Below are 12,797 nucleotides of genomic sequence, written 5' to 3'. Positions count from 1 at the left end.
TTTTTATGAATGAGTTGATAATCTCTTAGGATTGAGTTGATCTCTTTGCCATTTGGTCCAAAGGTTTCTCCCTAACAGTATCGATCCCTGCCATGTCAGTTAATTAGTAAACATGGGTTAAGAGCCTTTGCTGAGTGTAATGATCTGCTGGTATTCATTAGGAAAGGTTAATGGTAATAACTACCACATTAAAACAACCAGATACCTTATTAGAGGTTTCTGTGTGCTATCCTCTGACAGTCCCCCCTGTGCAGAGACCAAGAAGGCCTTGGGCAAGAAGTAAGAGTCAGGGCTGGGATCTGAGCCCCTATGCATCTAACTCCAACGCTCATGCGAAGGAGAGCCTCCTCCCGTGCTTTTCAGTCCTCACCAGTGTGTCTGGTTCCTCCTTCTCACACTGTGGGCGCCAGTAGCAGCTGATCAATGCGCAGATGACTGGGGTGCCCTTGAGGACATTGCAGTTTGGTTGAGGAGCTTGTAAAATCCATAGTCTTGGAAGCATAGAGCCAGGAGGACCTCAATAGGCATTGTACCAGCTTTGAACCAGGTTCATAGTCACAGAAAAGGAAAGTCTTGGAACCACCTACTGACCTAGCAGGATATAGAATTCTTTATGGTAAACTGACAAGAGAGCGATTATTTAGAAAATGGTAAAACAAAGCATGAAATCAGTGCAGAATTGATTAGAAATGGCACAATGGAATAATCTGAAGGAGAAGAGGATATTTCAGGAAAGATTGGTATATGTGTAGGAAAGAGAATTGAGCCAGCTTTTGACTGCTCTGAAAGAAGATTGGAATGATAGAAGCATAGCTTATGGGGTAACTTCAAGGACCTTTAGAATTCACCAGGTCATGATAAGGAGGTGAAATCAGCAACCATAACAACTGTCATTTGTCAAGCACTTACTGTATACCAGGTACCATGCTGAGTGCTTGACATACAGTCTCTGTCTTAATCCTCACTATTAATTACCCTGCAAGGTAGGTATTATTATCCCCATTTTTCTGATGAGGAAACTGAGTCACAGAAAGGTTAAGTAACTTCTCAAGGTAATATTAGACTTTCATGAGCTAGAATCTGCTACATCTGTTCTCTATAGAGGTAATGGCTTTTACATCTGCTCTCTGTAGAAGTAATGGCTCCAGAGGCTAGTGATTCTCACCATATTTAAGACCCATGAAAGATTATCAAAATGGAGTCCAGTGGGTATTCTACCAAGTTTGCTTCTCAGATATGATCCATGAATAAATGCATTGCCTAATAACACGAAGAGTGGTTACTTTAAATATCTCATCAAAGCATTTGTTTTTTGTTAAAAATAATTCTGTGCCTGTAGGTTAGGGGTTAATAGCGTGAGCTCTAAGCTAAACCATCAGCTTCTACTGTACCACTCATACTGTGAGATCTTGGAAAACTTAATCTCTCTGCGCCTACATTTTCTCTTCTAAATGGGGATAATAAAAGAACTAACATCATAGGGTAGTTGTGATGGTTAAAATGAAATCAGATAACCACTGCAAAGCACAAAAAGATCTGGGAAATAACGTTCAAGTAATACATTGGCTGTTATTTTAACAAAGCAACATTGCCTTAGCTCACTAAATAAACAAGACTAGCAAAAGCCTCTGGGTAGTTTCATCCTTCAGGGAGGGAGCCAAACGGCACAAGCCAGAGGGAGTAAAACTAAGGCAGACATTGGAACTTCACCGTTCTGGAATTCAGTGCAATGCTTGCCTTTGGATGGGGGTTTACTTGCTGTGAGGACCCATTTTTACAACCCTGAGAGTGAATGCCTTCTTAGAATTCGCACCCTCAGGCACCTCTAGTTTCAGCCCTCCCCAGCAGGCTGGAACAGGTAATTCCTTTAGAAAAGCTCCAGAATAATTCAGGGCTGCTTCGTCTTTGTGCTTCATGTGTTCAAATAGAAAATCTCAAATCTAAATTCTAAAGCTCAAATCAAAGCTTTTGAAAAAGTGTTTCCCCGCCTCCATACTTCTACTTGATGTTTCCTGAAATGATTCCCTGGACTCAGCACACCTGGATGGATGCTCTCATCGCTCAGAGAGCAGAATTGCTCCCAGGTGGCTCTGTCTAAGCACTTCTATTCCAGTTCAGGCAGTCACAGAGCTAATCATGCTGCCAGGAAAGAAGATTTACAGTAATACTGAATTATGCCTTGTCTCCGGAGTCTGCTGGCCCTTTTCCGATGGCACTTTGTGATCTCTCCAACTCATTTTAACTTTATTCATTTTCTCAGACAACTTATCCACTGCAGTTTATATAAAATCAGTTGGTATTCTTTATTTGCTTTTACCTTTCTCCTTTAAGTTTTAAACAGATGCTTTAGAAATTGTCTCAAGTTCCTCCAGAGTTTCAGTGTTTGAGTTTTACTCTAAGTTATATTTGTGTAAGTTGTACACTTTTATTTCTTTACCACATGGACCAATGCATCCTTGAGCAGCCCTCCCTAGAGCTGTGCACGCTGGCCTTGCATTTGGGGCCCATCCACACTGAGGTGGGTCCAAGGCAAACGGCCTTACGGGTGGTCTCATTGAGCCCTCAGCTGGTCACACAACCAAGAAACTAACAGCCCTTCCCCCAGTAAACAGACCCAGAAGAGATCCCAAAAGGATCTTTCTGAAGAGGATGTTCTCAAATTTTTCACTTAAAGAGAAGAAGATGTAACATTCAAAGAAAATTAACTATTTGAATTCTTATCATATACAGATATTACCTATTAAAATTTTTAGGACAATTTATGTTTTAAAAGTTACCTCTTTTTCTGGTTATTTGAAGTACCTACGTATAGATACACATTTTATTAAGTAAATCTTTAGAACAATTCTGTGCAGGAGATCACTCACCAGGGAACAGAAAATTGAACCTTAGAATGGATTCAGTGCAGGACCCAGCATGATGGGATGGACCACTATGATAAGCAAGGTGGCTTCTGCTTTAGCAAAACAGCAGATCTTTCGTTTAAATGTGGTTGTAAACCTATGTCCAAGGGCTTCTTGGACTTGAGGAGAACAAGGGAGAATATTTGTTGGGGGTGGTTTATGATAGTGGCAGTGGTGTTAGTAATGAGCTGGCCGCACGGGAGCATCTCCCCTGGTGGTCTGCTTACTTTGCTGCAAAATAACAGGCAAACATGATGCTTGTCTGGAGTCCTGCATCACTGGTTGCTTTGACTTATTTTCTAGGTTAACTCCAGATGCTCACTGCCTTATTTTTATAAGCACAGTTCAACATGGGATTGAAAGGTCTCATCGTTTGTAACAAAAGGCGTAGCATTTTAAAGCAATCTTCCCGGTTTAATTTGTTGTAAAATGCTTTAAAAGAAGAAGATTGCATTACAGCATGTGTCACAGAAAGGTAAAAGATGGGAACCTCCAGATGAATGACACTTGGGGATTCATACATACAAAATCCTGGGGGAAGGGTGCTGAGCAAGAAAGCTAACTTGCAAGGATTTGTCTCTTTTTCACTTCAGCACGTCCTTGTGAGCTCTACTGCCGACCCATAGATGGCCAGTTTTCCGAGAAAATGCTGGATGCTGTCTCTGATGGTACCCCTTGCTTTGAAGGCGGCAACAGCAGAAATGTCTGTATTAATGGCATATGTAAGGTATTGGGTATGTTTCCTTAATCTACAACTTTATAAAACCATGATTTTTATTAATTCGGGAAGTCAGATGTGCTAATCTTTTGCTTTCGCGGTATTTGCATGTGGTCTGGTAGTTTTATATGGTCTGTGAGACAAGACTTTTCAGTGTTCGTCAAAATCACAGTTAGGAACTGAACGTCCTCCTGCTGTCGTCTTCATTTCTTGATCTGTTGATGCGCTCTGTGATATTATTTTAGGCATGAAGCTGGGTCAAGTTGGAGAAGAACCAAATTAAAGGAGGAATTACTAGGAAAAGGCAACTCGGATTATTTCAGTGGTATTGAATTGTTTGTTGGTTACTTGCCAAGAGAGTTAGTTAAATTTGAGGAAAAACTAAAGTTAATAAGTGTATAGTGTTTTTCACAGAGCATTTTGACATTTCATTCTCCATTGGTCACCAACATGAGCTCCTTAGGAAGAGAGATGGCATGACAGGTAGTTATAAACCAGGTCTTCTGATTTCGATTTAACTTTTTCACATTGACTCCATTAAAAAATTCTGCCTTTATATAAAGTACTTAGATCTGATTTTTTAATGCTTTTATGTGTACAAACATTGAAGAATTTATCCCCATTGCTCACAGTCTGTTTTGCAAGGAACTGATGAACAAGTTTTGTGGTCCAGCACTCAGGCATAAATCTCAGTTTAAAGAGAAGGTGTTTTTAATCAGTGAAAAAAGAAACTATATACAAATACTAAATTAACTATTAGTAAAGCATAATGGCTTAGTGCTCAGGCTCTAGAATATGAACCCAATACCACTATTTCCTAGCTGTATAACTCTATACATCTTTCTAAGACTCAGTTATCTTTCATAAAATTGGGATATTAACATATTTTAGATTAAATAAGGTGATATAGGTTAAGCCCTTAACAGAGCCTCTGGCACACAATAAATGCTTAATATATTTTATTTGTTTTTGCAAATAATTATCACAGTTTTTTCCACTGGACCAAATCGTTGCCATGAAAAGCTCCTGCCCATAAATTGTTAGCACCCTGGGAAGGTGAATTTATCACCCTGCAGTTACTGGTGGACTTATTCCAGTAGTGACCAAGGCACAGCAGGCAACATGATGATTCCCAGGACTGAGTGAGCTAACAACAAGCCATAATCAGACTCTAAATTGGAAAGAGCTCAGGCAGAATTCTCTTCCCGACACACTAATTACCACTGTAGCTACAAAGAGCCAAAAATAATTAATATATTTTAGGTTAGACCTGTTCCCTAGAGCAGGAAAAACTTTTTTTAGCTAATTGAGGCCCAAACAGCCCCATTGCCATTTAATACAGTGGTTCTCAGGCCTGGCTGCCTATTAGGATCAGCTGGAAAGCTTTTAAAACCTACTGATGCCTGGCTCTATCTCCACCCTATTAATTCAGAGTAGCTGTGATTTGGTCCTGAGCATTGTTTTTGTTTTGTTTTGTTTTATTTGTTTTTTTGCAGTACGCGGGTCTCTCACTGTTATGGCCTCTCCCGTTGCGGAGCACAGGCTCCGGACACGCAGGCCCAGCGGCCATGGCTCACGGGCCTAGCCGCTCCGCGGCATGTGGGATCCTCCCGGACCGGGGAACGAACCCATGTCCCCTGCATTGGCAGGCGGACTCTCAACCACTGCGCCACCAGGGAAGCCCAGCAGTGGTATTTTTAAAACTCCTCAGGTGATTGCCATATGCTGCTAGGGCTGAGAACTTTAGTCATCAAAAAATAAATGTGATGCTAAACTTATCTTTTAGACCTAAATACCTTTGCATGCATAGAGACAGTATCTTTAGCTTGTGATGGAAAAAACAGATATTTTGAACAAAACTTAAGGGGTCTTGAGTATCTCTCTTGAAACCAGTTAAATCAGCTTAATAGAATAAGCCAAATTCTCTCAGCTTGCCTTTTTCTTTCTGGATGCCAGTTAAGGCCTTTTAGAAGCTTTAATTACTTTCTGTCTACACCACACTGAGTTAACTAAGTTTTTAAGCAGAAAAAAATATGTCAAATCAAGTTTACCTTAATAGCCTAAATACAGTTTATCTTTTAAAGATCTAGATTGTAGTTATTTTCAGCTTTTGTTAGTCTTCTTATTCATTTACCACAGTTTTTTCAAAGGGAATTGAACGTGTATTGAAATAAAAAGTTACACCATCAGAAAAAATATATATGTGCCTAATTCATCTTCTTTGTGGATATGAAAATATTTGCTTATATTCCTATAAATACTTGTATTTGCTTATACTCATATACTTAGCTGTCTATTTGGAAATTACGATATTTGCCAACATTTTGGCATCATAGATTTGCAGATTTTGTTGTTGAGGAAATTATCGATCGTTCATCAGAACTGAATTTGTTTTAGGAAGTATCTGTCTGTGCGCCTCCCCCAATTTTTTAACTTGTCCTGAACTCCTAAGCTGCTTTTTCTCTATTTATTGAATTTTTTTCTACTATTTCATTTACTTAACTGTATCTACACAAGGCCAAGATTTTAAAGTAAAGTGGTATTTACCATTAAGTTATTTTCTCCTTTCCTTTTTTAATCACAAGTACAAGATGCAGTAAGCTTTTAAATATATGAGCAGATATTCCCACCCCTCTTCCAACTGTCCCAGCTCTGCAGTCTTACCTGCTGTCTTAAGACAGGCTGCTAACCATCCAACTTGCTCACCCCTTTCTCTTGGTAACCTTTGACCTGCAGTTCCTTCACTCGTCCCTTTTCTCCCAGTCAGCAAAGCTTTGGCTTCCTTTCTTCCCCAAACAGCCGGGATGCCCTGATCTAGCACATCAGCCATGCCCTAGATTTCTCCTCTCAGCCTTCCATCAACCTCTTTCCCCAGGACCCTGATTCTGACCAACCCAACCACAATGATTTTTTGTTCTTACAAGCAGTCTACTATACACTTCTTGAAATAATAATTCAACTTTGTGAATGTGTGCCCTTACAAAGCCAGTGTCTTCAACCCCAGCTGAGTCCTTAACCTTACTCGACAATCTTCCTACCTGCCCTAAATTAGCTCCCCTTCCCATTGCTCTCAGAAACTCTCCTGAACCTTCTTTGTTCTCTCTCAAGGTCATTTTGGCCATCTCAGTGATTGACTGAACACCCCCAAATCAATTTCTCTGGGTCAGATGTCTTTCTAGAAGGCCAAATCCTATCTCTTGGCCCTTAAAATTATGGTGAGGAAAGCATTATTGCTGCTGTCCCATTTATTAAAGGACAACATCATTTACCTGTTCTTCTCAGTTAAGCATAACTGGCATTATCTTCACACGAAAGTTTCATTAGCTGGGAATGAATCTCCTCTTGAAACCAGGCATCTTTCCAGTCTCTACCTTTGCCAAGGGACTGTAGAAAGAAATGACAACATTCTAAGTGGATTAGGTCAAGGCACCAGTTGGTATTTCAGTCCTGTTACTTGAGAATTTACTAAGTAAAACAGTAAAACTCATAAGGAAGAAATGAGAACTGGTAAGAATACCTATTACTTATTCACTCACGTAGGGCTGAAAGCCTAGTGAAAGACTGGGACCTGACTTCTCTAAGTAATACTCAAGATAGGATGCTCTTCAGTTCAAATGACAGGGTCAAGAATTGATGATACGCTTCTTCATGGGAAAGGAAATAGTTATCGGAATAAAGAGGCAACCTACAGAATGGGGGACAATATTTGCAAACCATATATACAATAAGGGGTTAATACCTAAAATGTACGAGAAACTCCTACAGCTCAACAGCAGAAATACAAATAACCTGATTTAAAAAATGAGCCAAGGACTGGAATAGACGTTTCTCCAAAGAACATACACAGATGGCCAACAGGTATATGAAAAAGTGCTCAACATCATTAAACAAAGAGACATACAAGTGAAACTCATGATATATCACCTCATACCTGTTAGGATGGCTATTACCAAAACACAAAAGATAATAAGTATTGGTGTGGATGCGGAGAAATTGAAAACCTGTGCACTGTTGGTGGGAATGTACAGTGGTGCAGCCATTATGGAAAATAGTATGGAGATTCCTCAAAAAATTAAAAATATTTATTTTAATTAAATTAAAATATTTATTTTTAAATTAAATTAAAAATACTTAATTTTTACCATATGACCCAGCAATGCCAGTTCTGGGGTATATATCCAAGAGAATGAAATCAGGATCTTGAAGTGACATCTGTACTCCCATGTTCATAACAACATTATTCACTAGCCAAGATACGGATGGAAACAACCCAGATGTTCATCAACAAATGGATAAAGAAAATGTGGTATATACATACCATGGAATATTACTCAACTTTAAAAAAGAAGGAAATCTTGATATTTTGACAACATGGATGAGCCTGGAGAACGTTATGTTAAGTGAAACAAGTCAGTCGCAGAAGGATAAATGCTACAGGATTCCATTTATATGAGAATCTAAAATAGTCTAACTCATTGAGGCAGAGAAGAGGATGGTAGTTGTCAATGGAACAGTGGAGAGTTGCTGTCCAACAGGTATAAAGTTTCATTTATGCAAGATGAATGAGTCCTAGAGCTCTGCCGTGCAATGTATTGCCTGTGGTTAACAACACTGTATTGTGCCCTTAAAATTTTGTGACGAGGGTAGGTCTCATGGTAAGTGTTCTTACCACACACATACACAAAAGGGACACAAGGAAATTTTTGGAGCTGATAGATATGTCTATTGCCTTGATTGTGGCAATGGTTTCACAGGTGTTTGTATGAGTCTAAACTCATCAAATTATAACATTAAATATGTGTAGTATTTTATATATCAGGTACAACCACAAGAAAGCTGTCTTTTAAAGAAAGAAAGAAAGAATGATAGGAAATTAAAGGGATTTTCTTTTTTTAAAAAGAAATGCAGCCTTTTGGGAGGCTATCTGGCCTCCTTAGAGGCACATTGGAGGAGAGCCATACTGGATCAGAGCCCCTCTGATCCGGCTGAAGGCAGAAAGGCAGTGTTGCTGTGGCCCTGTTGCAGAGCACAGGACGTGGAAGAGAGGAATGTCTCTTCATTTTCCCCTGAGAGCCTTACGTTTTATGTGTAGCAAGGAAGATGGGCTGCTGCCGTCCTAGGCCTTCGGTTATGTACTCAGTTCGGTGTTGACTGTGCTGTGCGCAGCTGATGGAGGAACAGAAGCGTGAAGTCTCCACAAGAACCACGCGCTATGCCATGGGCCAGCCTACTGGGGTGTGTGTGTTTCCTTCCCCGCCCCTGCTCTGCAGGGATGCAGGCAAATATTGCTGGGGGAGAAAGATGGGCTCAAGGTATTTGTTTTTCTGGCTTTCTTTCCTTTTTCCTTCACATTTTTTATCCATCCCCTCTTGGTAGAGATTTTTTTTAAACACTTCAGTATGTTGCAAAGTATGTTTCCCTGGCTAGTTCCAAATCAGTGAAGGAATGACGGTCACTGAGAATAGGATTTGTAAAGGTCAGCTTATTAGAGGATGCTCAAGCTTGACGTAAACATATCACTTGTGACGGGTTGGCATTTTGCTTATAACCAGTGAAGTCACACATCCAGACAATTTCTTTCTTTTCCATTGTGATTAACGTTGTTAAGTATTTTTTTAATCTCTTAGCAGTTTATTTTTCCCAACTGGGTCAAGTAGCACCGTCTTTGGATCTAAAGGAAGTTAGACATGGTTAACCTGAGTAATGGTGCTATTTTTTGTCTGTAGGCCTTAATTCTCTGTTTAGAATTTAGGTGGAGGGAGGGTGTATTTAAAGACCTAAATGGTTCTTCTCTTCAGTCGATTTGAGGTGGCTTTAAAATAAGAAAGGAAATTATCTTTGAGAGAGAAAAAACTACCTGGGCACAATTCTTCTTCCCAAACAGAAAAGAAAAAATCCAATTAATATAATATGGTGTAGGGACTTCACTGGTAGCGCAGTGGTTAAGAATCCACCTGCCAATGCAGGAGACATGAGTTCAAGCTCTGGTCTGGAAAGATCCCACATACCGCAGAGCAACGAAGCCCGTGTGCCACAACTACTGAACCTGAACTCTAGAGCCTGTGAGCCACAACTGCTGAGTCCATGAGCCACAACTACTGAAGTCCACGTGCCTAGAGCCCGTGCTTTGCAACAAGAGAAGCCACCACAGTGAGAAGCCCGCACACTGCAAAGGAGAGTAGCCCCCGCTCGCCGCAACTAGAGAAAGCCTCCACGCAGCAACGAAGACCCAGTGCAGCCATAAATAAATAAATACATAAATAAATACATAAATAAAAATTTTAAAATATATATAATGTGGTGTAGTTTTTCCTCTTTCTTCTACCACTGAAATGTGGTTAAGGAATATAGGCCGTAAAAGAGAGCAAGGAACAAAGGACTTCAGTGGAAGTTCACGTGTTTTCCATGACTTTCCATCTGAGTGTTAACGATTCTCTGGTATTTGGTGCTACCAAACACCCCAAGTTTAATTACTCTCCTTTTCCAGAATGGGAATTGGATGGGAAAGTCTTGGCTGTATTGGTGGCTGGAGGAGAAGGAACCAGTGGAGAGGGAAGGATGATGATTTGGGAGGACCAATGGACAGAACACTGAGAAGTGGTCAGGTCCAGAGCACAGGAACAAGATTAGGCCTGGCTCAGGGGAGAAATGACCAGTTCCTCCTCCGCAGCTGGAGGGAAGGAGGTCAGGATGGCTGGGATATGGCTACATGTGACAGGTAGTGGGGCTGGGGCCATAGGAGGCTCCAAAGGATCTGCTGATGGGTCTGCAGGTCCGAGATCTCATCCCTCATGGGGCTGGAATGGTCTCAGCATGAAGCCAGGATTTCCCCCAGGGCTGCCAGTTCAGACAGGAACCAGAGAGAACATCCCCAGTAAAGGGAATGAACAATTAAGTATAAGTAGAGTCATTCCATCATCCCTGGGAATCTCATTAGAGAGGAGGGGGCATGAGGTTTGCACATCTGAAAGGGATTTGTTGCTCCACCGACAATGATTCCAAGACATTTTCATGGTTCCAGTTTTGGAAGTGTGTTCAATTCTGCCTCTCAGGGGAAATTGCAGATGCATTCAGTGTGTACCTCTTTCCCCTCAAAGCAAGTATTTCCTTTAGTGTCAGTGGGTGCTTTGGGTATTCTTCTGGCCACCACCAGGAAGAGGAAACACTTATCTTGTATCTGCCCCCACCACAATCTCATCCAGAGCAAAAGGGGGGAGAAGGAGGAGTCAAAAGTCCAGGGCAGGTGTGGCCCCTCCTGCCTGTGTCATTCGTCCTCAACCTCTCTTCCCCGCAGATGGTCGGCTGTGACTATGAGATCGATTCCAACGCCACGGAGGATCGCTGTGGTGTGTGCCTTGGGGATGGCTCAGCCTGTCAGACTGTGAAGAAGGTGTTTCAACAGAAAGAAGGATCTGGTAATAAACAAATAAATAATTGAGGTGGCAGGGGACTGAGAATGAAGGTCAAGATGGAGTGTTACTCTTTTTAAGCAGATTGTGACTTTCACAGAATTCAAAATGGGTATAGCTTTCACTACAAAGGGATAAAGGTTCCTTGGCAGTTTTAGGAAAGGGGTTGAATGCTAAGCAATTACAGGAAGCATCACGTTGCACTAGGGATCAAAGATGGCTTAGTGGCTGTGCACAGGACCAGGCTTAAGAGTGTGATCCTTAGAGAGGATCCAGGGCTGAAGGCCAATGGACCTAGACCTGGGGGAGAGAAGAGATGAAACCTGGCTGAGGAGGATGCAGACATAGGAGCGGGTTCTGTAACTGAGGGCAGAGAAGCCAACAGTGGGTTTAAAGGCAGAAGAGTCGGGGTGTAGCTCCAGGACCAGAGGAGAGGCGAGGCAGGGTTGCTTCAATCTGCTCTTATTCCCAGTTCCTCCCTGTAAGGGAGTCCCAGCCAGTGGTGCCTTAAGGCTCTCCAGGTGGCTTCTCCCACCTAACACGCCCTCCTTACTCACATCGCACTATTCCTTTCCCATGATTACCTTTTTCGAGGTTTCTTCCTTGTGCAGCTTTGGGCTGCTGATAATCCTCATCCCAAATCAGCTGTGACCCTGCGGACTGTCTTCAGTAAACACAGTTCCCATGATCCTTGGGCACCAGCAGTTGCTGAAGGCGTCTTGGGAGGAGGCTAAGTTAGGCCTGGAGGTAATGAAGACAACTGAGAGCATCTTAGTTTAGTTCCCCCTCACCCCCTCCTCCCCAAGAAATACCCTGAGACAAGAATTCAGGTACCATTAGTTTGTATGGAGGTCGGAGAATCCTGGGACACACCAGCAGGGCATTGGAGGCAGTGAAACAGAGAAAGGAAGGCAGCCAGAAAGGGAGTGTCATTAAGCCAGTTATTATATAGGAGCCAGTGTAGAAGTTGTACTTCCAAAGTTTTCCCGCCCAGGAGGGAAGGCGTTGAGACAGTACACACACACCAGTTCCCACTAGTCATTGCTTGACGCTGCTTTGGGGAGGTGGGGGGATCTGGTTGTTAATTCTCTAAATTCCAGGGAATTCAGGTGCCGGAAATAGGGTGGCCAGGGTGCACCACCCAGGTAGAGCCAGAGGGGATGGGGCAGTATCCCACGCTGGGGCTGGGGTGATGCCTAAGGTGGAAGTGAGATATAGTGGAGCACCTCCCTTCTAGACTTGCTTAACACCCGGGATGAAGTTACTGAGTATGCCCCTGAGTATCGGGTGTAGTTATTAAATGACCTATTTTCCCCTAGCACACATCACCAAAATTTGGACTTAATCCATTGACTTCCTAAAACTACCCCTCTAGACTCCTCTGGCCTTAGTTGGCTCCTCTAGACCTCACCAATGCCAGGCCCTCTGACCATTGAATCAAGTCCTGGCCTTATTCACACTGGCCTGCTTTGTTTTGATGCTGGGAACAAGGGACCACATTCTCTGAGCATTCTGGAACTCTCCTACGACCAACTGCATCACTAAGTGCCCAAACCACCAGCCTTGATTCCTACCTCTTTTATTTAATCATAACCAGAATGTGCTCAACTTTTGTTTGAAATCTTTTTGTGGAACTAGAACAGTTACCATATAAAATTCACCTTTAATTTTATATTTTAAATGATACATTTGTATATCTATTGAGTAGATTTGATGCACATAGTAATTTTAAGTCTTTTGGCACAAGAAGTTAATTCAATTTCCACT

General features: G+C 41.9%; 1 protein-coding gene across 1 annotated transcript in view; it reads left to right on the top strand.

Annotated features, from left to right (window-relative positions):
- ADAMTS12 (ADAM metallopeptidase with thrombospondin type 1 motif 12) overlaps window positions 1-12,797 on the top strand; it is a 392,328-nt gene that overhangs the window by 262,298 nt on the left and 117,233 nt on the right. The window contains 2 exon segments of the mRNA XM_081230390.1: window positions 3,497-3,630; window positions 10,916-11,036. Coding sequence (XP_081086516.1) covers window positions 3,497-3,630; window positions 10,916-11,036 — 255 coding nt within the window.

The sequence above is a fragment of the Mesoplodon bidens genome (genome assembly GCF_964165515.1).
Source record: "Mesoplodon bidens genome assembly, chromosome: 4".
Lineage (NCBI taxonomy): Eukaryota > Metazoa > Chordata > Mammalia > Artiodactyla > Ziphiidae > Mesoplodon > Mesoplodon bidens.
Note: the sequence above shows the minus strand (reverse complement) of the source record. Positions and strands in the feature narration are given on the sequence as shown.